Genomic DNA, 27,666 nt, shown 5'->3' with positions numbered 1-27,666 from the left:
GCCCCCGGAGTTCCGCCTCCGCGGCAGGCGCCAGTGGGGAAGGGAGACGTAGGGAGCCCCGTCCCCCGGGCCGGCCGACCCGGCGCCTAGTGCCGAGAGGGCGGCGGGGAGAGCGCCCGTCGGGCGGGAGCGGGGCCGGAGCAGCCGGGCGGCCGTGCGGGAGGGCGCGCGCGCGCCCCTTTTTCAGCAGTGTGGCGGGGTCGCACGCACGCCCGCCTCGGCGGCTGGGCGCGGTTTGCGACAGTGGGGGGGGCGGCGGCGGTGGCGGCGCGGGCGGCTTTGCGGCAGGCCCCGGCCGGGCTTGCTTGACGGCGGTGTGGCGGAGGCCCCGCCCGAGGCGGCAGGAACCTGGAGGGAGGCGGAGGAACATGTCCGAGAGGGAAGTGTCGACAGCGCCGGCGGGAACGGACATGCCCGCGGCCAAGAAGCAGAAGTTGAGCAGCGACGAGAACAGCAACCCGGACCTCTCGGGAGACGAAAATGTGAGGGCGGCCGCGGCGGTCGCGGGACCGCGGAGGGGAAGTTTCGGGCTCTTGGGGAACTGGGCGCGCGGGGCCCCCGGGCGCGCGGCCGTGGGGGGAGGGAGAGGTGTCACCCGGCCCTGGGGAAGACGCGGGCGCGCGGGGAGACCCAGTTGGCCGGGGGCCGGGCTGGGCTGCGGCCAGCACCGGTAGAAAGTTGGTGAGCGAGCGGCGAGGGGTGCCCGGGGGCTGCGGGGCTGCGCAGGAGGGCTCGCGGCGGTTGCGGACCTGAGCTCGGACTGGGGAAAGGCATGCTCCAGGTAAGAGCTCCTGCCTGCCGAGGCGGAGTTGGCGGAGCGGCTGTCGATCGCGTCCCCCTGAGGGATTCGGGGGCTGTGTCGCCTCAGAGCGCCACGAAACCTTCGGGATGCGAAGTAGAGATTCTTGGCTTGGGTTGACGTGACTGTGTATCTCCACGGTCTTCACCGCGAACGTGGGGGGTTGCCTCCGTGCCGACTTCAACTGTGGGAGGAGCGGAATCGAGGAGATCGTGGAGGGGGAACCACCTTCGGTTCATTTGGAAGTTTTTACCTAACGTAAAGGGATTGGAAGAGTTCAGGCAACCGTGGTAACGGCTGATATAGTTGAGCGAATGTGAAGATTAAGTCACAGTGCTTTGAGAAACGCGGTCCCGCAAGAAGTACTATGCAAGTGTTGTGAAAAGTACCATGCACGTGTTCTAATAATCATCTGCCTAAGATTGCGTAACGTGCAGTTACAGCTTTGGCCCTTCCTATGTTTGATAATTACTCAGAATTCAATGAAAATGTCAAATTTGTTTAGATTGAGGAAATTGTCACGGGAAAAAAATGAGTGAAAACTCATTTTGATTTTGCAGATTCTTAGAATAATTTTTTTTGATGCATTCTAAAGCTATCCATAACCAAATGATTTGGGTTAGCTTTTGCTCTAGTCCCTTCAAATAGGAAGGAGACTGACTGAATGTTTGGTATGTATTCCCTTGACACGTTGTTGAACCTTTTGGAGTCCTCTCAGGGTAAAACTATCTCCCCTGTGTATCACAGGCTGGCCTCACACCTGTTATGTTTTTTTTACCTTAACCCTCTCTGTACTTAGAAGGCATTTGCACTCCACCACGCCCTGGAGAATACTATGTTTATACAAGTGAAGTATATAAGATTACAAATAAGACCAAGTATAAAACTTTAAAATATATTTATTTTTTTTAAAGGTTGGAGGCAGAAAGCTCATTTGTGAAGCACATGCCTGACATATAGGAGGCCCCAGGTTCTTTCCTCAGCAAAAGATATGCTAACCCCTGTTTTTGTAAGTTTTGAGGCAGGGGTCTAACTTTGTGTTCTTGGTTGTCCTGGAAGGCCATTTTGTCCTTGTTGGCCTTGAATTCATAGAGATCCTCTTGCCCCTGCCCACTGGGACTCTAGGACTGAGACACTGTGCCTAGCTTCATTTCTTTTTATGGTGTTAGATAATATGTTCTAGAATATTGTATTTTTTATAAAAGACGTTTCATTTTGGACCAGTGTGAAGTTTGGAAAAAAAAAAAAAAACTTGTGTATTTGAAGGAACTAGTGATTTTTAAGTACCTTTTGACAGTTCTACTTATATTTAACTTTTTATAGTGTAATATCAACTTTAGGAAGCAGTAACTTAGACCACAAAGGAAGGCAGTGCAGGCTTCCTGGACTTCAGTAGCTGTTGAACACTCTGACAATGGTTCCTCTGGGATGAATTTAGGGATGGACTGCCCCAGGGTAGCACTCTGTCCCAAAGAAGACTTAGGTATGGGTTCTGAACTAAAGCTAAGAAGTTAAGATGACTTCAGTATTTCCTCAGGCTGTATCTGTTTGGACAGATTACAGTGTACAGAGTTCAAATATGTGCACAGAGTTTAAATGTGTCTGTAGTCGTATTCAAGCTCTGAGGCGAATTGCATTTACATATACTATGGACCCTGTAGAACTTTGAAATTCTGAGTGGTTTGTTTATAGATAAGTAGAATTTGCATAACAGATTTTTTTCTGAACTACATCTAAAGTCGGAAGTATTACCACCGGCCCCAAATAACCATGCTTATGCTTTAACTTGAGTAGCGCTCTCGCTTGTTTTAAATGCCGCGTGCACCTCTGCCTCCTGATGTTCCTGATTTACTGCTCACAGGATGATGCTGTCAGTATCGAGAGCGGCACAAACACCGAGCGCCCCGACACACCCACAAATACGCCCAACGCCCCAGGAAGGAAGAGCTGGGGGAAGGGAAAATGGAAGTCAAAGAAATGCAAATATTCTTTCAAATGTGTGAACAGCCTCAAGGTATGTACAGGGAACCCTAGGGTGCAGGCTTCTCAGGGACATGAAGCTACACTGAGGTTTAAATATTGTAAAACTATTGTTTTAAAGGGGTTTCTGTTTGTTTATGCTGGCTGTTGTAATCTATCATACAGTAATTTGAGCTTTAGTGATTGTTGTACTTTGTATAATACTGAGTATTGCAGGCTGATGCTGCTTCATTTGCTGATACAAATAGTTAACTTTAACCAAAGCCAAATCTGGCATCAGTTACTAAAAAGAGCTGAATGATCTGTTAACTGGACCCTAGTGAACTTTAACATAACTTAATTTTTACAGTTTTAAAAACATTTTAAACTTTTACTTATAATTGTCTTATAAGAAAGCAGTATGACATTTTAAAAACTTACTGGTTTTGGGACCAGCCAGATGGCTCAGTGGGTGAGGGTATTTGCTGCCATGTCTGACAACCTGAGTTTAATCCTTGGAACTCAGATGGTAGAACGAGAGAATTGATTCCTAAAGTTCTCTGGTTGCCATATGTGTCTGGTAAGTGGACCTTTACACACACAGACAGACACACTTTGATTTATTTGTATTTTTTAGGGCATTGACACTTGGCCTGAATGTGTGTCTTTGTGAAGGTGTCAAATCCCCTGGAGCTGAAATTACAGACAGTTGTGATCTGTAATATGGTGAGGGAGTTTCTGCAGCTCTCAGGCAGGGAAGCAAACTGCATGAAGAGAACGAAAACTTTGGTGCAGGTTGACTTGGTCATCATGGATCAGACTTTGGGGAGTCTATCAACCAGGGGGTTTACTGTAGGCCTGTTTAACACAATAGAATTTGGAAAAGGGTTTCCAGGCAACAATCCCACAGTCATGTCAATTCCAAGCACACAGTAAAGATTAAGGTGTTATGGGTTCTGTAGCTAAAAGACCTAGAATCCACTGTGGTCTCTGACAGCAGAGGTCAGCAGGCCATAAAGGACACTGAACATCTTCCCTAAGGATGGGTAATGCTCTAAGGGGGAAAGAATCTGGTCACTGTAAGGAATTAGGGTGAAGTCTATTTACAAATAACAAAAATGTCACCAGACCTAGATGGAATGAAGGTACTTGATCTTTATCCTCCACTGAGGAGGCCCCTGTGTGGTTAACATTCTTGGTTCTTTTAGTTCTTCGGTGAGTACCTTGTTCCTTGTACAGTGTGGTGCTGGGCTGAATCCAGGTCCTCTGGAACCACTGAGCCATCTCGTCAGCCTCCAAATCAGTCTGTTTTCTGGTTATTCAAGACAGGGCTTCTCTGTGTAGACCAGACAGGCCTAGAGATCTGCTTGAATTTGCCTCCTAAGTGTTGGGAATAAAAGGTGTTTGCCACCACTGCCAAGCAATGTATCTTTTTACTAAGAAGAGGTCTCTCTATGTAACCCAGGTTGCCTCAAACTAGTCACAGCTCAGTTTTCTGTGTTTTGTGACTAAGGTATAAATGCTGTGCCCAGTTTAATAACTTAAATATGCAGTATTTGGGAGGGGGGAGCAAGAAGTAAAGAGTTAGATTACTGTATTCTCAGCAGCATTTTTATTAATTCATGAGAAAGAGACCACTAGTGATAAAGACTTGGTGTTTAAATGGTTAATATATTATTTACTGTTTTCTAAATTTTATGGGCTTTTTTCCCTTGAGGATATATATGTATCATTGTATACTATAAATCTATATCTATAGATATAAAATCTTATAGATGTGTTTAACTTCGTAAGAAAACTTTGCAATTAACTTAAAAAATTAACCCTCTCCTCCAAAACACTCCACCCAAATCTAGTCAGTAAACAAGTGATGAAATGAAGATACATTTCAAAAGCTGAAGTAGGACCATCCACGTAAAATTAATTGTATGGCCTATGTGCCTGTTCTAGCTCCCAAATGAGACAGAGACCTGTTATTATTGACAGGTAGGTAGATTTTCATCTATTCTCACCTGTCTACGCTAGCCTGGCCTCCTCCTCAGCCACACGCCCTACCCACTGGTCTCACCCTGCCTGCTCCTGTCCCTTCTTTGCTCTCCTGGAGACTATCAGAGTGACTCTCTCATGGCCTAGCTACCTTCTCTTGCCACCTACTCACGGTGACCTTCTTACTCCTGCACCTGGGACCCTGCCTTAACTCTCCTTCCTGCTATAGAGTGTTCAGCTCTATTGACCAATCAGAGATGTTGGAGAGCATTTTTTACACAACCTTGAGACAGGAGATTCCTCAATAGCAATGATAATAGTAGAATCTCTTAGCATTTAGCCCATACCGGGTTCAGCAATTAACAGCTGAATACACAGACACCCACCTTAACACAGTGTGAATGAAGGTCATCCCTACATATCTAAATGGTTCAGTGGGCAAAGGCACGCGCTGGCTTCCTGAGTCTGGAGACCTCCCATTAAAAACCAGCTTCCCCCTGGGTGTATTAGCACACGCCTTTAATCCCAGCACCATAGGAGGCTGAGACTGGTGGATCTCTAAATTCAAGGTCAGCCTGGTCTACAAAGCCAGCACAGCCAAGCCTACACCAAGAAGCCCTGTCTTTAAAACAAACCAAACCCCAAAAACCAGCTTCATAAAGTTGTCCTCTGACCCTGGGTCTATGCTCCCTCCCCCATCGTGCATACACATGCACAGTAATAATGAGCTTTTATAAAACTGACGCACAATCGATGAATAGATACACGAAAATGGTCACCATCCTTAGCAGCCAGGGATATGAGATTCTGTCCTACCTCTGTCAGGATGCTTATTGTGTTTTGAATAGGGCCAGAGGATACCTATGTGCTTTTCGTGGGAATGTGAAATAGTGCAGTGTGGCCACTGAAGTCAGTGTGGGAATCCTTGAGAAACTCCATGTAGAACTATGAAAAGCTCTTGCCACACTGGTTCTCCATGTCATAGAACCACCTCTTCATCCATGTTTATGGTAACGTCACAATAACAAGCTCGGGTGCCCATCAGCAGCTCAGTGGAGAAATTTCTCAGTGGAGAAATGTATATAGACAGGAATTTCACTCAGCCATGAAGAATGAATCTGTAGAAGGGAATTACTTGGGAAGCAGGAAACTAATAGAGGCTAATGTCTAAATTCAGTTAAAAGTAAATGATACATTTGAAGGAAATGTCATACAAAACTCACTGTTTCTACTACAAACATAAACTAAATGTACCTTAAGAAAACCTTTTCTCAATATACTTTTAGGTAGTCTTAGCAAAGCATTTTCTAGTGTGTAGCAAACTATTAAGTGCTCAGTATGGTAACAGTACCCTGTAAGAGGTGAAACTTCCTGTTAGTAGATTAAGAAGTGAAGCGTCCAGTATTCTTTGTTGGTATTTACTGCTGGTATTTATTCATATTACCTTACTGGTTTTACATCCTGTCTCTAGAGGTTTTTGTTGATTTATTATGTGTGTGGCTGTGTCTTCCATGGGGGTATGTGCTTGAGGTAGTGGACGGTGTGGGTTCTCCTGGGACTTTCTTTTTTTTTTTTAAAGCTTTATTTATGTATATGAGTGCTGTGTCTACATGTACACCTGCATGCCAGACAAGGGCATTATAGATGGTTGTTGGCCACAGTGTGGGTGCTGGGAATTGAACTCATGACCTCAAGAAGAGCAGACAGTGGTTTTTAACCTTTGAGTCATCTCTCCAGCCCACATGGGACTGTTTGTTACAGGCTGTAGTGAGCCACCCAACATGGGTGACAGAGCTGGAGTTCGGTCCTCTGCAAAATAACTGAGTCATCTCATTAACTCTGGAAGAGTGCCTTTTAGATAGTTCCAAAATCTAAAGCTCTGGATTTTCAAGAGTTAAAATAAAATCTAGAAGATTTTGTAAGTGGAAAAAAGTATGTTAAAGTGGACTCGGAAGTTGGTGTTAAACGACACTATTTATTGCAAGGAGGTTATAGTAAAGCCCTAAGTCTGAAATGCAACTTGGAAAACTAAAGTGAGCAGCCCTGTAGTGTCTACTACTCATTAGAGCCCAGGTTTTAGAACGAGCGCTAAAAAGAAGTCTTAGAGATTGCCCTTTCCTTGAATATCCAAAGACACAGTCCATCCCCTCCCCGAGTCTCCACTGTTCAAATAGTCTTGAGGGGATGATATTTTCCTATGATGATCCAAATCCAAGGTTATTTTAAAGATTTCTCAAGATAACTTAAATTTGTATAAGGCCAATAAAAGTAGTTGCAGGAATGGAGTGTGGTGTGCCCCACTTTTCAAGGGAAAAGTTAAGCCTGATAAAATCCAAAGCCATTTGTTAGCGCTATATGAACAAAATAACCCTGTCCTTTGGGCTCAAGAGTTTAAATACATCTGCCAAAAGTTCTTGGTTTATTATTCAGGCAAAGAAGGTTGGGCCTAAAAGCAGAGTGTTTTCAGTGTACATAGCTGTTTCCTAACTTGGGATCCTAAGTCTTTGTTAGAAGACATTCACATATTAAGATGCGGAAGCTTGTGTAATGTCTTAGTTTTAATGTCAAAAGTCATTGTGTGTATGTTATATGTCTTAGTGTTCTAATGCTAGAAAGAGACACCATGAGCATGGCACCTCTTGGAAAAGGAAAATTTAATTGGGACTGGTAACGCTATCAGGTTTAGTCCATTATTATCATGGCTTGGAAGCATGGTGGAATGCAGGCAGACACGATGCTGAGAGCTCTGCGTCTGGATTCACAGGCAGGAGGAAGAGAGAGACTCTAGGCCTGGCATGAGCATTTGAAACCTCAAGGCCTACCCCAGGGACACACTGCTCCAACAGGGCTGCACACACCTCAACAAGGCCGCGCCTCCTAAGCCTTTCAAATAGTGCAACTCCATAGCATTCAAATGTATGAGCGTATGGGAGCCGTTCATATTCGGGCCTCCACACTCTATAAAATTGTGAATGGGATGAATTTGGGGAAGAGAAAGAAGGTGAAATAAAGGTTTGTTTGCTAATGTTCTTTATTTTTAGAAGCATGTCAATTTTCTTCCATGGTTGCTTTATAGGAAGATCATAACCAGCCACTGTTTGGAGTTCAGTTTAACTGGCACAGTAAAGAAGGAGATCCTCTGGTGTTTGCAACTGTGGGAAGCAACAGAGTAAGTGTGAAGTGGGCAGGTTGGCAAGAGTGATTGCTTTTCATTTGGTGCAATTATAGTATTGAAGTGGAATATTTTAAAATAAATTCTGGATTAATTGAAGATAAATTCTAGGTTAATGTTAAGACTCTGTGTAAGAGAGTTTCTGAGCAGTAAGTGATCAGGGTTAAATGACCAGAAAGTACCTCTTTATTTATGTTTGTTATGAAGCAGGTTTATAGTTTGGCTGAAAGACTTGACTGTTGTCTATCATTCAAACATGAAAGAAGCCTGCGCTTTCCTTTAAAAGTTGCACGTCATGTGTATCAGTGGCTTGTTCGCATGTATGTCTGCACAGCGTGCATGCGGAAAGGGTGTCAGCCTCTGGAATTGGGGTTACAGAGGATTGTTAGCAGCCGGAAGGATCCTCTGCAAGGGTAAATGTTCTTAACCACTGAGCTCTCTCTCCACTGCCAGAAGTCTGTCAAAAAAAAAAAAAAAATTGTAATTGTTATAAAACAAAATTGTAAAACCAGTGGGTTTAAGTAATAGTTTTGAAAGTGGTAATTATATATAAAACCGTTAAAAATTGTACATATTTATGGGATGTCAGGTGATGTTTCAGTACTTGTATATATTATGTGAGGTTCTTTAATTAGTCAATTCATATTACTAAATATGTTTTGTTACAAATTTTAAAAAAAAAGGATAAACCATAATTATTTTTACCATATTACCATATGGAAAAGGTTTTCAACTTTGACTTACTTTGAAAAAGTTGTGATTAAATGGGTGAAATGTATATTTAAATGTTTGGAAATAGAAATTATTATTACTAGGCTATTAAATATAGTCTAGTATTACATAAAACGTGCCGATTTATAATGGCTTTGGTAAACATACAGAGCTGTTTAAAGCAGTTTCCATAATGTTAGGTTATAATTACGACTACAATGTTTAAGAGACAAAGAGAATATTTCTTAATTTGAGATGATATGCCTATTTTTGTTTCTTTAGGTTACCTTATATGAGTGCCATTCACAAGGGGAAATCCGGCTATTGCAGTCCTATGTAGATGCTGATGTATCCTTTGCTGAGTGTTTTTATGGTTCTGTTTTAAGACATTTATTTTGATAAGTACACTAAAACTTTTAATAACTAATTCCCTAAAGTTACTGTCCCCTCCTGCTTTAGCTAGGAGTGTGGTCACTAGGGGATCCAAGTTTCTACCTGATCTTGATTTTGTTATGAGGTGGGTATGATGGGTAGGTACAAGATGAATGGAAGTGGGTGCATTAGAAACCCATGGTGGAAATCATGAGCAGAGACCAGCTGAAGCCTCTTGCTTCTTTGCCCATGCTTAGAGTTTTGCAAGTCCAGTATAGTTTTAATACTTAACTTAGCTGGCAGTCGTTCTACAGACTTGGTCAACAAAGCAGAGATGGAAAAATTAAATATATGTAAAAATATTGGAAAGTGAGTTATGAAGAAAAGGAAGGTCTTAACTTAAAAGCCGAAAGATTAGCTCACAGGAATTTTAAAAAGCTGAGTGACAGGGCTGGTGAGATGACTCAGGTTAAGAGCACTGGCTACTCTTCCAGAGGTCCTGAGTTCAATCCCCAGCAACCACATCGAGTCTTATAACCATCTATAATGAGTTCTGGTGTGTAGGCAGAACACTGTACGTGTAATAAAATCGTTTAAAAAAGCTGATTGATACGATGTTACTTGCAGATCCATTTGAAGAAATACAGCAAGTATGGCAAGGTGATACTGACTCTGTTGATGACACAGAAATGCATGAACTGTTGCCGTGATAGGAAGGTGGAAATGAACCATTTATAGGTTCATAGCAGTATCAGGACAGAGGGTCAGCAGGGCAAAGCCTGTGGGCTTGCCATCCAGCTTTGTAAATAAAGTTTCATTGGAAAGAGCACGCCTATGTGTTGCTGCTGTTTTTGGCTGTTTTGGCATGTGCCAATGGAGTAGAGTAGTTCTACAGGCAGCTAAAGAGAAGTGGGATAGAGTGAAGAATAAGGAGGGAGCTCATTTGGTATGGATTTTAACTTAAAAGTGACACTGTGGATATTTATTTTTGAGAGTAGAGCCTTGCTGAGTGGCCTTTAAGAACATCTTCCTGCTTTTGCCTCTTGGCATCCTGGAACATCTAGCTATCAGTATGCAATTTTTATATAAAGAAAAATGAATACAATATCCAAAACCCGAGCAGTTGTATGGAAGATCCCATTTATTGTGAACATTAACATGTTTATTTTTCAAAATAAATTATATTTCTTAACTGGTGTTTCTTAGGCGGATGAAAACTTTTACACTTGTGCGTGGACCTATGATAGCAACACCAGCCACCCTCTGCTCGCAGTTGCTGGGTCTAGAGGCATAATAAGGATAATTAACCCCATAACAATGCAGTGTATAAAGGTGTGTCTTGTGGTCAAATTGTAGATTTGCCACTTTTGAATAACTTTTTAAAGTTATTTTGGTGAAAATAACTTAAAACAAATGCAATCAAATAACTTAAATACCCAAATTGATTTGTACCTGGCGTTTTTTCTTTTTTTGGTGGCAGGGTTTCTCTGTGTAACGATGTCCTAGAACTCTCTGTAGACCAGGCTGGCCTCGAACTCACAGAGATCTGCCTGCCTTTGCCTCCCAAATGCTGGGATTAAAGGCGTGCACCACCACCACCTGACCTTATTTTCTTTCTTGGTACATTTCTTCTCTTTTGGGTATGTGGAGAAGGTGTATGTGAGTGTGTGTATGTGGATGTCAGAGGTGTTGGTTCCCTCCGTCCACCGTGTGGGTCTTAAGGGGCCAGCTCAGCTTTGAGGCACGCCAGCCAGCACCTTATGTGCTGAGCATCTTGTCAGCCCCCTTCCTTATTTAGATTAGTCATTTGAAACCCCTGTGACAGTTGGAGAATGTAAACTAAGGAATACATAGGACAAGTTAATATTCACACATTTGTTTTGTTTTTTAATTTCTCTCCTTCACTTGCTTTGAGAGTCTTTAATGTAAGAATAACAGCTTTTTGTAAGGGACCCAAACTGAATTGTGGGTTCCAGGGCACCTTGTGAGGATCAGGGAGGGAAAGCTAAGGCAGGCTTTACAGTTTCTGTTTTTAACCCTGGGGCTCATTGGCATCTCTTAAACAATGCTGCTAGCTGCGTCTTGGCCAACTGGTCTCATTTTCCTTTAAGTTTGTTGGGTGAATTATGAAGCCAGGGTTGAAAACTAGGTGAATGTTTTCGTTGTGGGGGCAGAGGACGGTATGTAGTGCTCATTGGACGTTGGGCCTTGAGGATAGTCGGCTGGTGCTCCACCACTGCATTGCACCCCAGCCTTATGTATTTCTGAAGGTTTGAGAAAGAGAATTTATTGGCTTTTAAGATACGAAATGAAACGTTTTAAATTTATTATAGCACTATGTTGGCCATGGAAATGCCATCAATGAGCTGAAATTCCACCCACGAGACCCAAACCTTCTCCTGTCTGTAAGTAAAGGTAAGCTTACAAGAAACCAATGTTAGTTCATTTTGTTTTGGAATAATTGTTTAAAAGAGACAAGTTGTGTTTTAAGGAAAAATAATCAAAATTAAAGGGGGGGGGAGGATTTAGTAGTAAAAAAACAAAAACCGTATATTAGCATCTCAAAAATAGGCCTGTGCTTATCTATTAATGTTAGACACTGGGGTGTGTCAGCCTCTTCACATATCATATTGTGATAGTTGTAGAGCCTTACCTTGATAGATTGCTTTATCAATCTTCATTCAATTCATCAATCTTTATCAATCTTCATTCATTAGTCTTGAATGACCTATCACCAAGTTAGGATTTTCAAAAGGATTTTAATGGTTCATTTCCCACCAGTCTCTTCAGAAATGTTAAAAGAAATACTGCATGTTAAAAACGGGGAGTTCTGATGAGGAGGCACCATAGATAAGGCCTGACTATACTCATTCAGAGCCCATGTGAGGATGGAAGAGAACTACCTCCATGTATATGCTGTGGTACCTAAGTACCTACACACAGAAATAGTACAGGAAGCACTACAGTGTCCCAAGCGACACTTTTATTTTAAAGGATTTTGTTTTTGAATTCTTGAAAACACATCCTGCCTTGTTTATTTTTTTGTGACAGTTTCTTATTCTGTATCCCAGAGTAGCCACAAAGCAGGAATCCCAGCCTTGTCGGTGCTGAGGTTACTGGTGTGAGCCACTGCACCTGGCTAAAATTCCTACATTCTCTGGCATGAACTCTGAACTCTTTGAAATATTTCCCTTTAGGACTGGAGAGATGGCTCAGAGGTTAAGAGCACTGTCTGCTCTTCCAGAGGTCATGAGTTCAATTCCCAGCAGCCACATGGTGGCTCACAACCATCTATAATGGGATCTGGTGCCCTCTTCTGGCGTGCGGGTGTACATGCATTGTATGCATAGTAAATAGATAAATCTTTAAAAGAAAGAAAGAAATACTTCCCGCTGAAAAGAAAGCATTGCATCACTCCTTGTGCCTGCACTGCTGTTAAAAGTCTAACTGGGTTTAAGAAGGCTGGTTTTTGTTTTGTTTTAATATATTTGGTCTTTTGATGGCATGGATGTCTGCACCACATGTGTGCCTGGGTGCCCAGGGAAACAGAAAAGAGGTAGGTCTCCTGGAGCTGGGCTTACAGTTACCTGTCATTTTGGTCCTGGGTCTTCTGGAAGATCAGCCAGTGTTCTTGACTGCTTAACCATTTCTCCAGCCCATCTGCTGTTTTTAACCATTTCTTCGATTTCTAAAATGTATTAGTTTGCTTTTTCTACGCTATTATTGTGTGCCTCTTCTCTTTATACTTCTACTTCTTTTTAAGTCTGTACTTCAAAAAGTTATTACTTTCAAGTCTATGTTGATGTATATGTGTGCATGTGACGGCAGATGCCTACAGAGGCCAGAGACATTTGATTTTCTAGAGTTGGAATTAGAGACCATTGTGAACCACTTGCTGTAGATTCTGGGAACTGAACTTGGATCCTCTGGAAGAGCAACTACTCTCAATTGCTGAGCCATGTCTTCTCCACTATGTTTTTGTTTGTTTGAGACAGGCTCTTTCTCTGTTTAGCCCAGGTTGGCCTTAAAGTCAAGGCAGTCTTCTTACTTGGTCCCCTTCCCACCCCAAGTTCTGAGATTATAGGTGTAAGGGGAAGAGAATTTTCCCTTTTTATTTCAGTGCTGAAGCTTGAACCCTAGGCCTTGGGTGTGCTGAGTGCGTGCTCTGAACAAAGTCCTCAGTGTCTGCTGCAATTTTCATTTGTCTGTTTTTGAAGCACTCTCAGGGCTTAGAACTTACTTAACATTAATATTCTACATGTGATATACTTTAGGTTGTTATATATTGTGGATAATATTGGTTTTATTGTACATAATTAAATTTTCATATATTTTACTTTTATTTATTTATTTATCAGGACAGGGTTTCTTTGTGTCGCCCTGGCTGTCCTGGACGTGCTTTATAGACCAACTTGGCCTCGAACTCACAAAGATCCTCCTCTGCCTCTGCCTCCCTGAGTGCTGAAATTACAATAGTGAGCCACCATGCCCAGCTTATCTTTTACATATTAAAGATATACTAAAAGTTCGCAGGAGATAAGTGATAAAAGTTTCTCTTAACTTTCTTTGTTTATGCTAGATCATGCTTTACGATTATGGAATATCCAAACGGATACGCTTGTGGCCATATTTGGAGGTGTGGAAGGGCACAGAGATGAAGTTCTGAGTGCTGTAAGTTGAAGCTCGGGTAATGACCTCAGTTTAGTGAGAATCCCTTCCTCCTCATAGGCACATTTGTCTGCTTCCTGCATCCCACCAGGCAGTCATGATGACATTGCATGTAAAGGCAAGCAGGGCCTCTGACAGTTTCACTTCTATAAAAATGACTCAGATTTCCTAGAGTGCCATGATTATCAGGGAAGAATATTACAAAGTCATTTCTTCTTGTGGGCTTAGTGGTGGTTTTGGAGATAGGGTTTCATCATGTAGCTCAGGCTGCTGTTGAGATTTCTATCCTTCTGTCTCAGCTTCCTGAGGGCTGGGATTAATGGCATGCTCCACCAGACCCAACCAACTTTTTTCCTTTTAATTTAAAATCATCAAGTTGATTTTCTTTGTTGTACCTGTTAAAGAACCATAAGTAACTATCCACAAGAATTTTTTTTTACTTGAAGTCGAAATAAGTGAATCACTTTTAGGAAGTCTTATGATGTGCTTATCCTTGTATTGTTTTAGAGTGCCTCTTCCCTGGGTAGCATACAAGACCAACAGTTGATGTTTAAAAAAAAAGTGTTGTGCGTTGTGTTTTACAAACAAGGTTTGCTATAACTCTGGCTGGCCTGGAACTTGCTGTGTAATGATGGTTATTACAGATAGCCTACCTCTGCTCCTTCCTCAGTGATGAGAATAAAGCCTGTGCTGGCCTATCCCTGGCTTTTTTTTTTTTTTTTTTTTTTTTTTTTAACGTTTCTTTATGGTGTGTGTATATGTGTGAATAGGTGGATATGCACTTAGCACAGTTCTCCCCCCATGTAGAGATCAGAGGACAACTTGCAGGGGGTTCTTCTCTTTCTTCCATGTGGGTACCAGGGATCATACTCCGGTCTTTAGGCTTGGTAATAGGCTTCTTTGCCATTGGAGATATCTCACTGTCCTGATTATGCTTAAAGATAGGCACTGTGTTTATGCAGACACAGTGTAGTAAGCCTTGCAGCCTTTCCATGTTAACTCACTAACTTAACTACTTAAAGCATATAAAGAGTACCAAAATACTTCACTAAAGTTTAACTGCTTTTGAAGACTACCTAATCATGAATACTTACCTAATGCTGCTGGGTCAGCTTGGATTTTTCTCAAAGTTGTGGTATTGTTCTACATTGATCTCTGTGGGAGTGAATTCAGCAGAACTGTCCTTTGTTAAGAAATCTGGCTGAAAATAGATGGCTTAACCCTTAAGAGCACTGGCTGCTCTTCCGGAGGACCTGTGCATACATGTAGTACACAGACAAAAATGTAGAACACCAATAAACATAATAAATCTTCAAGAATTTTTTTTTAATGCAACAGAGCCATAGACTCTAAAGGTATTTTGTTATTCATAGTGCAGTTATTGGAAACAGTAACAAATAGATTTGTGAAGTCAGTAAACACTAAGGCTAATGTTCTGATAAAATAGTTTTCAAGTATCAGTCATTACAGGATATCTAGGTTGGTATAGAAACATCCTCTTCTGGTGGGTAGGCCTACATGCAAACAAAGTACTGTATAAAAAGATCTTTTGGGTAGAAGTCTTTTTTTTTTTTTTTTTTTTTTTTGGTTTTTCAAAGCAGGGTTTCTCTGTGTAGCCTTGGCTGTCCTGGACCTGCTTTGTAAAGCAGGCTGGCCTCGAATCACAATGGTCCACCAGCCTCTGCCTCCCAAGTGCTGGGATTAAAGGGGTACATCACCATGCCTGGTCTTACTGTTACGCAAAATGCAAGCAGGAGAAACTTTATCTCTTTTGTTCGTAACAAAGGAAGGTATGTGAGATTTTTGTGAACTCTTTGAGTGCTTTGTACTAAGTTAAATAGCATATCTGGATTGTGTCCACCTGTAAGCTGAGATTGTTATTACATAATATTTGTAGTGCATTAAAAATTAGTAACCATTATAAAGTAGTATTATTTGTAATCCCATTGGATACTGATGTAAGAGGATTCTGAATTCAAGGCCATCCAAAAAGAAAAAAGGCTAGTTATGTCTTTTAGACTTTCTTTTACTCATTTAAAAGGTAAGCCCTAAATACAACATAACATTGCAGTGACCCTAAAAACAATATAACTTTGAAGAGTTTTGACTGAAAGAAAGTACAGTCGTGGGAAGGTGGGTCCTGGTGGGACAGCCCAGAACAAAGGTGAAGACCGCTGAAGTTGGAGCCCTATGTGCAGTCCCCTGGCAGAAGTAGGTGTCCTCCAACCTCTGTGCACATGCCATGGTACACGTGTGCCACTGTCCCCCAGCACATACAAACAGATATATTTTCTTTGTTTAGTTTGTTGGTTTTGATATTTTTAAGTGTTTTAATGTGATATTTCATAGTGTAATTTGTTTATATTTACCCCTCTGCCTCAACTCCTTCCCGTACCTTCCCAACTGTCTCTCTCCCTCTCCCCACCCAGTACGGTTTGTGTTAGCTGACTACTCCTGGGCATGGGGCCTGCCCTGAAGTGTGGTAAACATAGCAGGTTTCTCCACTGAAGAACTGACTCCCTCTCCCAGAAGCAGTCAGGTGCTGGTAGCTCCTCCACTAGGAGAGGGACTTCCTGTCCACCTCCTCCATGCTGGGACTTAGTGCCATTTTAAATATACAAGAAAAGGGATGGTAATAGTTGAAGGACTCACACAGTTTATAAACAACTCTCACTTCAATTTCTTAATTGGAGTTGGACAAGAAAAATAGAGTAACTGTTGGACAAGAAAAGTAGTATAACAGCTTTTTTTGTGTGTCAGAAAATAAATATTTGCAGCATTTGATATACCTTTAAAATCAAGGAAGATATTTAAATATAGTTGAAGAGATGAATGTGAATTCAAGTAACTTACTTTTAAGTTCCATTTTGCACGCTAATGGTGACAAAGTAATTTTTGAATGGAATGAATACACTAGAGTCTGTGACCTATGATAATACTAGATGAAGCCTGGGTAGCATTTGAGGCTGTAATTTACTTATTGGCATTGTTCTGTTTTATTTCTAGGATTATGATCTCTTGGGTGAAAAAATAATGTCCTGTGGTATGGATCACTCTCTTAAACTTTGGAGAATCAACTCAAAGAGAATGATGAATGCGATTAAGGAGTCTTATGACTATAACCCAAATAAAACTAACAGGTGACAGTTTCAGTGCCTTGTGTTCTTGAATAGACATATTTTCCTTTCCCTCCAGTATTGTGAAATAATCCCCACTGTTGCTTTAGAAGCCTTTATTATCTTAAAACCTCACGCTATCATTTACCTACCATCAGTCACCTCTTTCAAATAGAATCCCTTATTTTAAAGTTTTTTTTCAGTCTCATTTGAATTGTTTTTTGTCTAATTTAGTGACACATCTCACTTATTTTGGTTTATGTTAACTCATTATGTTGGAAGTATAAAAGTTTTAAACTACCTGAACCTACTGAGGAATAGAGAAGGAAACAGACATAGTAGTAAATTCTAATTCAATATACTAAACTATAATCTTAAATTGATTTCCTAGCTTTAGGTCATGATAATAAAATACTTTCCTGCTGGGCTTGGTGGTAAACACCTTTAATCCCAGCACTGAGGAGGGCAGAGGCAATGGCATATCTGTCATTCAGGAGACTAGATGTCAGCCTGGTCTACAGAGCAAGTTTCTGGCCACTTAGGGCTACGTACATAGTGAGACCCGGTCACTAGATAGATAATGATATTTTCCTGTAAGTGTTGCTTCCTTCACTAAATAAAGAAAATTCAAATTGTGGAGTCTTGTTCCATAATATATGCAATGGGGTAGAGAATCCCTGGTATTGATGCTTCAGTTGTTTCTCTTTTAAAGTGCTTTAGGTCTTAGTGTAACTGCCTTCTTAGTATTTACTGGGTAGTCTGTAAATATGTTTACATGTTATATTTTTACTTAAGCATCATATGCTTAAATATGTTAATTTTGTACTTTTAGCAAAGAGTTTATTTTCAGGGTTCCAAGTCATTAAACAGTGAAATACACTTAACATATCTTAGTGGCTTTTAAGAATTACTATAACTTTTAGGCTTTAACCTTTTAACACCAGGTGCAATGTTAAATTTATGTTTTGAAATGATAGATTTCTGAAATAAATATAAATTATATTTCACAAAGTTGCCCTGATGTTTCTGAAGGGGCTTTAACTGCTAATATGCATTTGACTAAAGAGCAACTGAAATTGTAACAGCTAAGAATTCATGTCAAGGGAGGTGGAGAGATGGCTTGGAGCTTAAGAGCTCTGGCTGTTCTTCCAGAGTTCCTAAGTTCAATTCCCAGCAACCACATGGTAGCTTACAACCATCTATTATGAGATCTGGTGCCTTCTTCGGCATGCAGGCATACATGACAGAACACTGCATACATAATAAATAAATCTTTAAAAAAAAAAAAACCAAACAAAAGTGCATGTCAAGATAGCTTGTTGAGATGGGTAAGAGTACTTACTGTAAAAGCAAAAATGACCTGAGTTCAAATCCCCAGCAATCATGTAAAGCCTGGTGTGGTTTTGACTTCCTTGCAAATAGAGTTTGCCAGTGAGTGGAACTTGCTAGCTGGGAAGCCTAGGAAAGCCACTAGCTTCAGATTCAGTGAAAGAGCTGGTGATATAGGAAGATATTTGAGGTACACCATAGAGTCAGTAAGTAAGATTGGAATAATATTTTAGTAAAAATGGAGGTTAGAGGACAACTTTGGAGTCATTTCTTATCTTCTACTTTCTTGTGGGTTCCAGACATTGAGCTCAGGTCAGGCTTGTATGGCAAGTGCTTTTACCATCTCACCTACCCCAAATATAAAATCCTAAGTTTAAAAAAGAAAGCAAAACATTATATTGGGAAACTGACACTGAAAGGAAATAAAAATGAAAAATGGATACTTTAGTTATTAAAAAAAACCAAACAGGTTAACTAGTACATTTTATTTAGGAACATAGAGAAATAAAGTCCATTTTGTGTTGTGGAGTTTTAAAAATTGAAATAAAAAATGAAGCTCAGTAGACAGGCTGTCTGATTTTGTATGAAGCTTAGGTTTGAGCCTGAGCACTAGACATTAATTCCCAACCTGAAAAAAGAACAGTATGATCCTACTACACTTTTTTTTTTTTTTTTTTAACTTTTACATTTCCATTCTTCCTTCAGGCCATTTATTTCCCAGAAAATCCACTTTCCTGACTTTTCTACCAGAGACATACATAGGAATTATGTTGATTGTGTGCGATGGTTAGGCGATTTGATACTTTCCAAGGTACGGAAAACTAGAGTTAAGCTGTTAAGCTGTACTTGCAGTGTGTGTCTGTGCGTATGTGCGTGCGTGTGTGCATGTATGTATGTGTGCTCTGCAGGAAACACTTACGACATTTATTAAAATCAATAGAAAATAGTAAACTTTTCAAGTCCTGTATTTTGGCAGATCTACAGACTTAAGGAAAGAAGTTGAGTAGAATGTAGTTCCTTATGCTGTAGTATAAGAAGACAAGCTCAGAAGGTGTGACTGTCTGGGAATCGTGATACTGAAAATAATAACTAAAGCCAACAGAAATGTTTTTATGTTGTCTTCAGTAAATTCTTATTTGCAAGAATAGGTGGCTGGAGTTCATTGCTTCTAAGTTGCTGTTTGCTCACCCTGTTCTATCTTGGTGGTGGATATAGATACATAGCCCTCTGCATCTGTGATGAATATGAACAAAAGAATGGCATCTGTACTGAACATGTACAAAGAGCTTTTCTTGTCATTCACTAAGCAATACAACAGGCTTTCATAAATATAGTCGTGGTTGAAAGTATGTGGGAAGATGTGGGATGTATGGTGCTATTTCAATGAGTTACTTGATTGAGCCTGTAGACTTTGGTGTCTGTAGTCAGTTCTTCTTTGTCTTGCTTTGTTTGGTTTGGCTTTTTCCAGTTGCTCATCTAGAGGGGTCATTGGTAATGTTACCTGCACATGTAGGCTTGTCAGAGTTGGAGACATTCCAGCCTGAGTGTCAGGGTGTGTCATGTTTTCTTAGGTAGAACCTAGTTTGATCCCCCAGCCCCTTCATTTACTTTTGGGTTTAAATTTACTGTTGTTGGTTTTATTTTCCCTTTCTTAAACTCTTAATGATGTAGACTACAGGAAGTTTTACAGGTAGTTCAGAGAGTTTAGTATGATCATCACACACTTGCTCTCACATTAATATTATTACATATTTTATAATTTATATATAGATATTATATACATATAATATATAGATAGTATATACATATATATGTGAACCATATATATGTGTGTTGTGAACTCAGAGGCCAGAAGAGGGCACTGGATCACCCGGAACTGGAGTTATAAATCAGTAGTTATTATTCTGTCGTGCTTGTAGAACCAAGGAAAAGCTGGGAGTGGTGGTTTACGCCTGTGATCCCAGCACTTGGGCAGGCAGAGGCAGGTGGATCACTGTGAATTCAAGGCCAGCCTGGTTTACAGAGAAGTCCAGAAAAGCTAAAGCTACACGCCCTGTCTTGAAAGAAAAAAGAAAACTAGGAAAAGAATATTGATGTTGTGTGTTTAGTTCCTTGTCATTTCAAGAATATTACATATACTTGGGGACCTCTTAAGATTTTTTTTTTTTTTGAGATTATTTAAAAATTTTTAAAATTTATTTATACTTATATATTTGCTACAATTTATTCACTTTGTATCCTAGCTGTAGCCCCCTCCCTCATCACCAAGATTTATATTTTTTTATTCAGTAGGATTTACTGGAGATCCTTCTAAGTTGCTGCCTGTAAAGCAGTTCTTATTTTCTATTGCTAAGTAGTATTCCATGGTATCACTCTACCATCACAATCAGTTAACTAATTTTTTATGTATTTGTTTGTTTACATTAAGGTAGAGTCTAGTGCAGCCTTGGCTGGGCTGCCTTTTGCTTATTAGAACAAGCTGGCCTCAAACTCTGCCTCTGCCACCCAAGCGCTGGGATTAGAGGTGTGGACCACCATGCTCAGGTTTTATCGCAGTTAATTTAACACCACATTTTTGGCTGTGTTTGTTGCTTACAGTTTGGGGTACAGCACATCTGCAGATGAACAGTTGAATGCAGGATATTGTGTGGATTCTTGTTTCTTTAAGCCTAGAGCAGTTGTTGGGTAACGGTTAAGTTTTTAAGAAACTATCGATTATTTCCCAGAGTGCTGCTTTACACCTTCAACAGCAGTGCATGAGAGATCAGGTCTCTGTATCATTGCCAGCATTTAGTATTGGTATTTTTAGTTTCTCCAGTAGATGTGTAGTGAAACCTCATTGTGGTCTTTATTTGCATTTACTGCTCGTGATGCTGTTGAGCATTTTTTTTTTCATGTGCTTATTTACCATCTGTATTAGGGTTTTGTAGAGGAACAGAATGGCTTTAGTTGTGGTCTAGCTAACCCAACAATGAATACCTATGAATGGAAGGTCCAAGAATCCAGTAGTTGTTCAGTATACAAGGCTAGATATCTCAGCTGGTTTTAAGTATACAACAGAACCCCGAAGAATGCCAGTGAAGATTGAATTTGCCCAAGCAAGCAGGCAGACAGCTCCCTTCTCCCATGTCCTTTATGAAGGCCGCCAGCAGAAGGTGTGGTCCATATTAAAGGTGGCTCTTCCCACCTCAAAGATTAAGATTATAAGTGGGTCCTCCTAATTCAAATGACTTAAAAAACCCATCACAGGTGTGCCCAGCCATAGGTTTAGTTAATTCCAGATGTGGTCAAGTTGAATCTTTAGCTGGTTTTCTAGTTAGTTTTTTTGTTTTATTTTTATTGTTGAGATGAGTGTTCTCCAGTGTTTGAAAAAAATTGCCCCTTCTCTGTCCTTCATGGCTTCTGGTGTGAAATATTCTGTCACTACTCCTCCCCCCCCCTTTTTTCCTGTATAACTGTATCTATGTTCTTCTGTCCTGCTTTCAAAATTTTTCCTTTTTCTTTAGCTTTTAGATTGAATAGGAGTTTATTTTAGTTCGAAGTTTGAGTATAATTTGGCTACATGGGACTTTCTTTAATTTACCTTATTTGTAGTTCATTGATCTTGAATCTGTAGTAGATTTCTGTATTAAATAAATGTTTTGTCTCATACTTTGAACTGTATTACTAATGACTAATATTTTTCAACCCTGATTTCTTCCCTTATTTTTAGACACTAATTCTATTATATTAATATATTAGATATTTTTACACACAGTGCTAGTCTGATGTTACCGTTGCTTTTTTTTTTGTATTTTTTATTTTTATTAATTACAGTTTATTCACTTTGTATTCCCCCTGTAGCTCCTTCCCTCCTCCCCTCCCAATCCTACCTTCCTTCCCCCTTTTCCACACATGCCTCTCCCACTGATAGGGGAGGTCCTCCTTCCTTCTGATCCTAGTCTATCAGGTCTCATCAGGAGTGGCTGCATTGTCTTCCTCTGTGGCCTGGTAGGGCTGTTCCCCCCTCAGGGGGAGTGATCAAAGAGCAGGCCAATCAGTTCATGTCAGAGACAGTACCTGTTCCCATTACAATGGAACCCACTTGGACACTGAACTGCCAGGGGCTACATTTGTGCAAGGGTTCTAGGTTATCTCCATGCATGGTCCTTGGGGTATCAGTCTCAGAAAAGACCCCTGTGCCCAGGTATTTTGGATCTGTTGCTCTCCTTGTGGAGCTCCTGTCCTCTCCAAGTCTTACTATCTCCCCTTCTTTCATAAGATTCCCTGCACTCCGTCCAAAGTTTGGCTATGTGTCTCAGTATCTGCTTTGATATACCCTGGAGGTTATCCATTTTCTAGCACTGAGACTTTTGTTACAGACTTCTGTTGTTGTTTGGCCCCTGAAATGACTGTCTTCTACCTCTGTTTCCTTTTTTATTGGGTAACAGTCTGTTGCATTGTCTTGATTTCTCTTCTCTCTTGTTGAGCACATCAGTTAAGTTTTAATTTTGGTTGTTGCATTAGTTACTTGTTGCTTGGACAAAATGCCTGACAAAAGCAATGGAAGTAAGGAGGGAAAGGAAGGAAGGGTTTATTTTGGCTCTAGTTTGATGCACAGCCTCTCATGGCATGGAAGTCCTGTCAGCAGCAGGAGTAGCTGGTTGCATGCATCCTTGTTCAGACAGAGCAGTGAATTCTGCTGCTCCTTCATTCACTTCATTCCAGGGTTCTAGCCCATGGAATGCTGCTACCACATTTGGGGCAGGGGTGGGGGAGTGGATCTTTCTGCCTTAGTCACCTAATGTAGAAAAGCCCTCACAGATGTGTGAGGGTATTTATTTCCATAATGATTGTAAGTCCTAAGAAGTTGATAATCAAGATTAGCCAGCCATCACAGCTGTAATGTTTTTACTGGGGCCTGGGTGTTTGAGTATTTATTATGAGACTCTGGAGTCCTTCTTTTTGTCATCTACCCAGTCATTTTGTTGTTTTTGTGGCTTTGTTTGTCATTTGTCATTTGATGGATATCAAACTCGGGGCTTCACACCTGATAGGCAAGCACTCTGCTACTAAGCTAACCCCAAGATCTTCTTGGGACCTCCCTTGTTAGCAGGCTTTCTTTAATATCTTCTCAGCTGTGGAAGGGAACATTGCAACACTGCCTTGCAAGCTGCCAGGTGAAGGCAGGAGTCGAGGCTTTCCACTAGGCCTCGGCTGATAACACCTTAAAAGGAGGTGAGGGGGATACTGTTTCACTGCTTGCCTTGTGGCCTGTACTCGCCTGTGGATAGTCTGTTGTACTCTTAACTTCTGGGTCATTGTGATGTCCTGGCTGCCAGTCCTTCTCTTAAACTAACCTGGCCAAAGAGTTAGCACATTACTACAAAGGATAAAGAGAGCCAGGAATGTACTTGTTGAGACCTAAGAAGTGGTTTCTCAAAAGCAGGTTCAAATGTCACTTAACATTAGAATTTTCAAATCTGAAGAAGGCAGAGAAGAAAAATTGTGCTCTTCCCATTCTAGTCTTTTGTTATCCTGTGGTTAAACTGTTTAAATGCAGAGATCCCTGTAGGCTGCCATTTGTGACTGAATAGACTGCCCTGAAAAATGAAAAACTCTAGGGGCAGAGTTTTTAATCTAGGTGCTGTTGAGGTTGGCCAGGCTTGGAGGAGAGGTTGCTAATGAGATGGTTAGTAGCTTCTGTCAGCTAGAGGCCAGACACATTGCCAAAAGTATGTTACTATGGGCCACTGGCCGAGACAGTGAATGGAGTAATGGCCACAGGGAGACTATTTAAGTAGAAGTGTTAGACAGTGTTACAGGGTAGGGAATGTGTAATTTCATGGCCTGTTTGATCATGTCCCCACTGAGCCACTTTATAACCTATAACCTGGTCCTTCCAATGAACTAATCAATTCCTATGCTGTCTTCTAAGCATCTACCATGTAGTGCCCATCCTGAGATGAAGCCTTAGTAGTGAACAAGGACAGGGAGCATCTGCTGGTGACATGTGGATTGGAAAACAGAGGCAGTATGAGCGAGTGGCCAGATTTGAAAAGCCTCCTAATGTAATACTAAGTTTTTCTGATTTTCTATAGCACTCTTTAAGTCTCTGTGGACCAACCTCTTTGGAGCTGAACTTAATTTGTTCTGGAAGAGAAACTGGCTGTTTCAAGCAGCATGTTTCTTCTGTATTGTTTAATTCTATTGCTAGTCAGATTTTTTGTCCTTGGGTGTAAAACTGGACTTGATAAAACAGTTGATAGTCTTGGAAAGCAGGCTCTTTGAGTTATTCTAAAATGGTAAAGTTTTATTTTTATTTTCAAAATTCAGTTCTAATATATGTCTCTTATTTTTTCTCTTTTAGTCTTGTGAAAATGCCATTGTATGCTGGAAACCTGGCAAAATGGAGGATGATATAGATAAAATTAAACCCAGTGAGTCTAATGTGACTATTCTTGGGCGATTTGATTACAGCCAATGTGACATTTGGTACATGAGGTTTTCTATGGATTTCTGGCAAAAGGTAGCACATACTTTTACATTTGGAATTGTCTTGTGAAACACTGTAGTTCTGGCTTTTCCTGTTCTGTCTTGCGCCTCGTCCTTTCACACTGGTTGGTTGAGCCTATGTTGATTGCTTTGGCTGCCTTCCTGGGCACACTGCACATTGTCTGCCGTGTTAGAAGAGGAACTGGTGGTTGAGTGTCAGCAATGTTACATCCCTAATGCCTGTCCCTAAGATAACAGTGTTTTAATGTGTTCCTCTTACGTAGTCCTCTTTCTAGTAAAAAAAAAAAAAATCAGCATGGAAGGTTATCCGAAATATTGAAGGAATTATTATCTAAAATGTTAAAGGAACCTGCTGCTGTGATTTTGTCAGACAGATTAACTGAGTATTTTAAGAGCATCCCACTTTTCTGTAACCCTAAGGCAGAAGAAAACTCCCATACTCATGGTAAAACTATAACGCCGACCATGAAATGTTGAGATCAGAGCCTTGTTTTCTCAAGATGCCAAAGAAACAGTAATTGCTCTTACTCCTACTTACAAGTCAGTAACATAGATGCAAAGATTAGCCAAATGGGCCATCAAGGCTGGAGCTGAGGCTCCTCTAAGCAAGGAATCTATCCTAGGATTACCTGAATATCTTAGAGCTTGGTGCTGTATTAATTTCCTGTTTTCAATATATTTACGCAGATGCTTGCATTGGGCAATCAGGTTGGCAAACTTTATGTTTGGGATTTAGAAGTAGAAGATCCTCATAAAGCCAAGTAAGTAAAAATTTCTGAAGTATTCTAAATTGTAGACTTTTTATTTTATTCTTATTATTTGTTTACTTGTTTGTTTTGGTTTTCCCAGACAAAGTTTCTCTGTGTAGCCTTGGCTGTTCTGGACTCCCTTGGTAGACTACGATGGCCTCCAGCTCAGAGATCTGCCTGCCTCTGCCTCCCAAGTGCTGGCATGGGATTAGAGGCATTTTCTATGGCACCCGGCAACTGTGGCCTTTTTGTGCTTTCCTTAAATCATTAATTTTTGTGGTGATGAAGATCAAGCTCAGGGCCTTATATACATGCTGGACAAGGTCATACTACTAAGCTGTGTCATAGCTCTTAAAGTTCCGGGTTTTTTTTTTGTTGTTGTTTTGTTTTTGGTTTTTTAGCATTTCAATGAGTTGTTATACTGTGGCGAAACCTAATGAAATTTGAGAAAGAATTCTTATGAAGATAGGCTGGTTTTAAACTGTACAGTTTTTCATTTGCTCTTAAAGGTAAATACTGTTATGTGTGCTGTTTAACCTCTTGTCATGTTTTTCCCTAGATGTACAACACTGACTCATCATAAATGTGGTGCTGCTATTCGACAAACCAGTTTTAGCAGGGATAGCAGCATCCTCATAGCTGTCTGTGATGATGCCAGCATTTGGCGTTGGGATCGACTTCGATAAACTATTTTTTCCTAGTAAAAATTAGAGTATGTTGTCTTTGTAAAATAGAACTAATGTATCCTGCTAGTAAGGGCACATAGAGCATTTAGACTTGTTTTTCAGCATTCAATCAGGCTGAGCTGAATGTAGTGATGTTTACATTGTTTACATTCTTTGTACTGTCTTCCTGCTCAGACTTTACTGCTTTTAATAAAAATTTATTTTTGTAAAGCTGTGTTATTTTTATTGTGATAAAAATAAGATGGAAGAAATAAAATTATACAGTATCTTTTTTGTAATGATTACTTTAACTGGAGGAAGCTATTGACTGTGGACTCCTCTAAGTGTAAATTGTACACCCAAACTAAACTTAAATCTTGGTTCTGCTACCATGTAGCCTGTTCAGTCACTGTGTTTGGTCATGTGCTCTGAAGAGACATGATCAAGGCAACTCTTATAAAAGAAAGCATTTAATTGGGAGCTGAGAAGCTTAGTCCATTGTCATTGAGGCAGAGAGCTTGGCAGCATGCAGGCAGCAGCAGCCTGGAGCTACATCCTGAACAACAGGCAGAGACAGACTTTAGGATTGGCGTGGACTTTTGAAACCTCAGAGTCCACCCCTGGTGACATACTTCCTCCAACAAGGCCACACCTCCTAATCTTTCTAATCCTTTAAAATAGTGCCACTCTGATGACTAAGCATTCAAATATATGAGCCTGTGAGGCCATTCTTACTCAAACCACCATACATATGTAATTTATATCATTGTACTTTAATTTCCTTGTGAGTAAAACAGATTTACCTACCCTAAGGAAGTCAATTTAACGATGTCTGGGGCATTTTGAACATTATTTGCTAAGTAATAAGTTCTGTGTTGTAGAGACGGTTCAGTAATTAAGAGCACTGGCTACTCTTCCAGAGGACCCAGGTTCAATTCTTAGCACCCACATGATAGTTCACAACTGTGTAACTCCAGTCCCAGTGGACCCAATGTTCCTTTTTAGCCTCTGAAGGCATGAGGCATGAAAACGATGCACAGACATAGCAAGTAAAGTACTCATACACAAAAAATGTATTTTAAGCTTATGATTACTGAAATGTCTTATGGACATTTGAGGAGAAGGGCTGGTGAAATGGTTCAGTTGTCAAGCCTGATGACCCGAGTTCAATTCTCAAGACTTAACAGTGGAAGGAAAGAATAGACCCCTGAAAGCTGTTCTCTTACCTACACTTTAACGTACCTGCACACACAATACGCTTAAAAAAAAAAAAAGAATTCAGTAGTATTTAACATTTTCTTGTATTTGATTTATAGTCAGACCATAGTAACCTGATGGAAATGTCATTTAAAACATTGGCTTAGTGAAACAAACAGGTCTTAGGGTTAGGAGTATATTTTGGACTTTGGTTAGGACCAAGCTGGAGAAATGGCTCTGGGTAAAAAAATGCTTGATGTACAAGCCTTCAGAATTAAGTTCAGATCTCAGCATCTATATAAAAAGCTAGTCATGAGCCCAGTGTGGTGGCACATGCCTTTAAGCCCAGTACTCAGCAGGTCCGCTGAGTTTGAGGCCAGCCTGGTCTACAAAGCAAGTCCAGGACAGCCAAGGCCACACGAAGAAACCACATCTCAATAAAACAAAC

At 40.6% G+C, this 27,666-nt stretch overlaps 1 protein-coding gene across 2 annotated transcripts; it reads left to right on the top strand.

Moving 5' to 3' along the window:
- Positions 1-26,252, top strand: Eed (embryonic ectoderm development). 2 transcript variants are annotated; one of them, XM_055623319.1, is made up of 12 exons: positions 1-482; positions 2,661-2,813; positions 7,821-7,913; positions 8,910-8,975; positions 10,206-10,331; positions 11,333-11,414; positions 13,579-13,670; positions 16,674-16,807; positions 18,818-18,923; positions 24,462-24,620; positions 25,295-25,368; positions 25,916-26,252. In XM_055623319.1, the coding sequence occupies exons 1-12, from the start codon at positions 369-371 to the stop codon at positions 26,040-26,042; spliced, it is 1,326 nt and encodes a 441-aa protein (XP_055479294.1). In that variant the 5' UTR covers positions 1-368; the 3' UTR covers positions 26,043-26,252. The 2 variants fall into 2 exon arrangements, with proteins under 2 accessions (XP_055479294.1, XP_055479293.1); XM_055623318.1 differs by having other exon boundaries at positions 293-482; positions 24,462-24,531; positions 25,916-25,995.
- Positions 26,253-27,666: the final 1,414 nt, after the last annotated feature.

This window comes from Psammomys obesus, unplaced genomic scaffold (assembly GCF_907164565.1).
Source record: "Psammomys obesus unplaced genomic scaffold, mPsaObe1.curated_primary_1811, whole genome shotgun sequence".
NCBI lineage: Eukaryota > Metazoa > Chordata > Mammalia > Rodentia > Muridae > Psammomys > Psammomys obesus.
The sequence above is the reverse complement of the archived record's forward strand: the minus strand, read 5'-3'. Positions and strand labels throughout refer to the sequence as shown.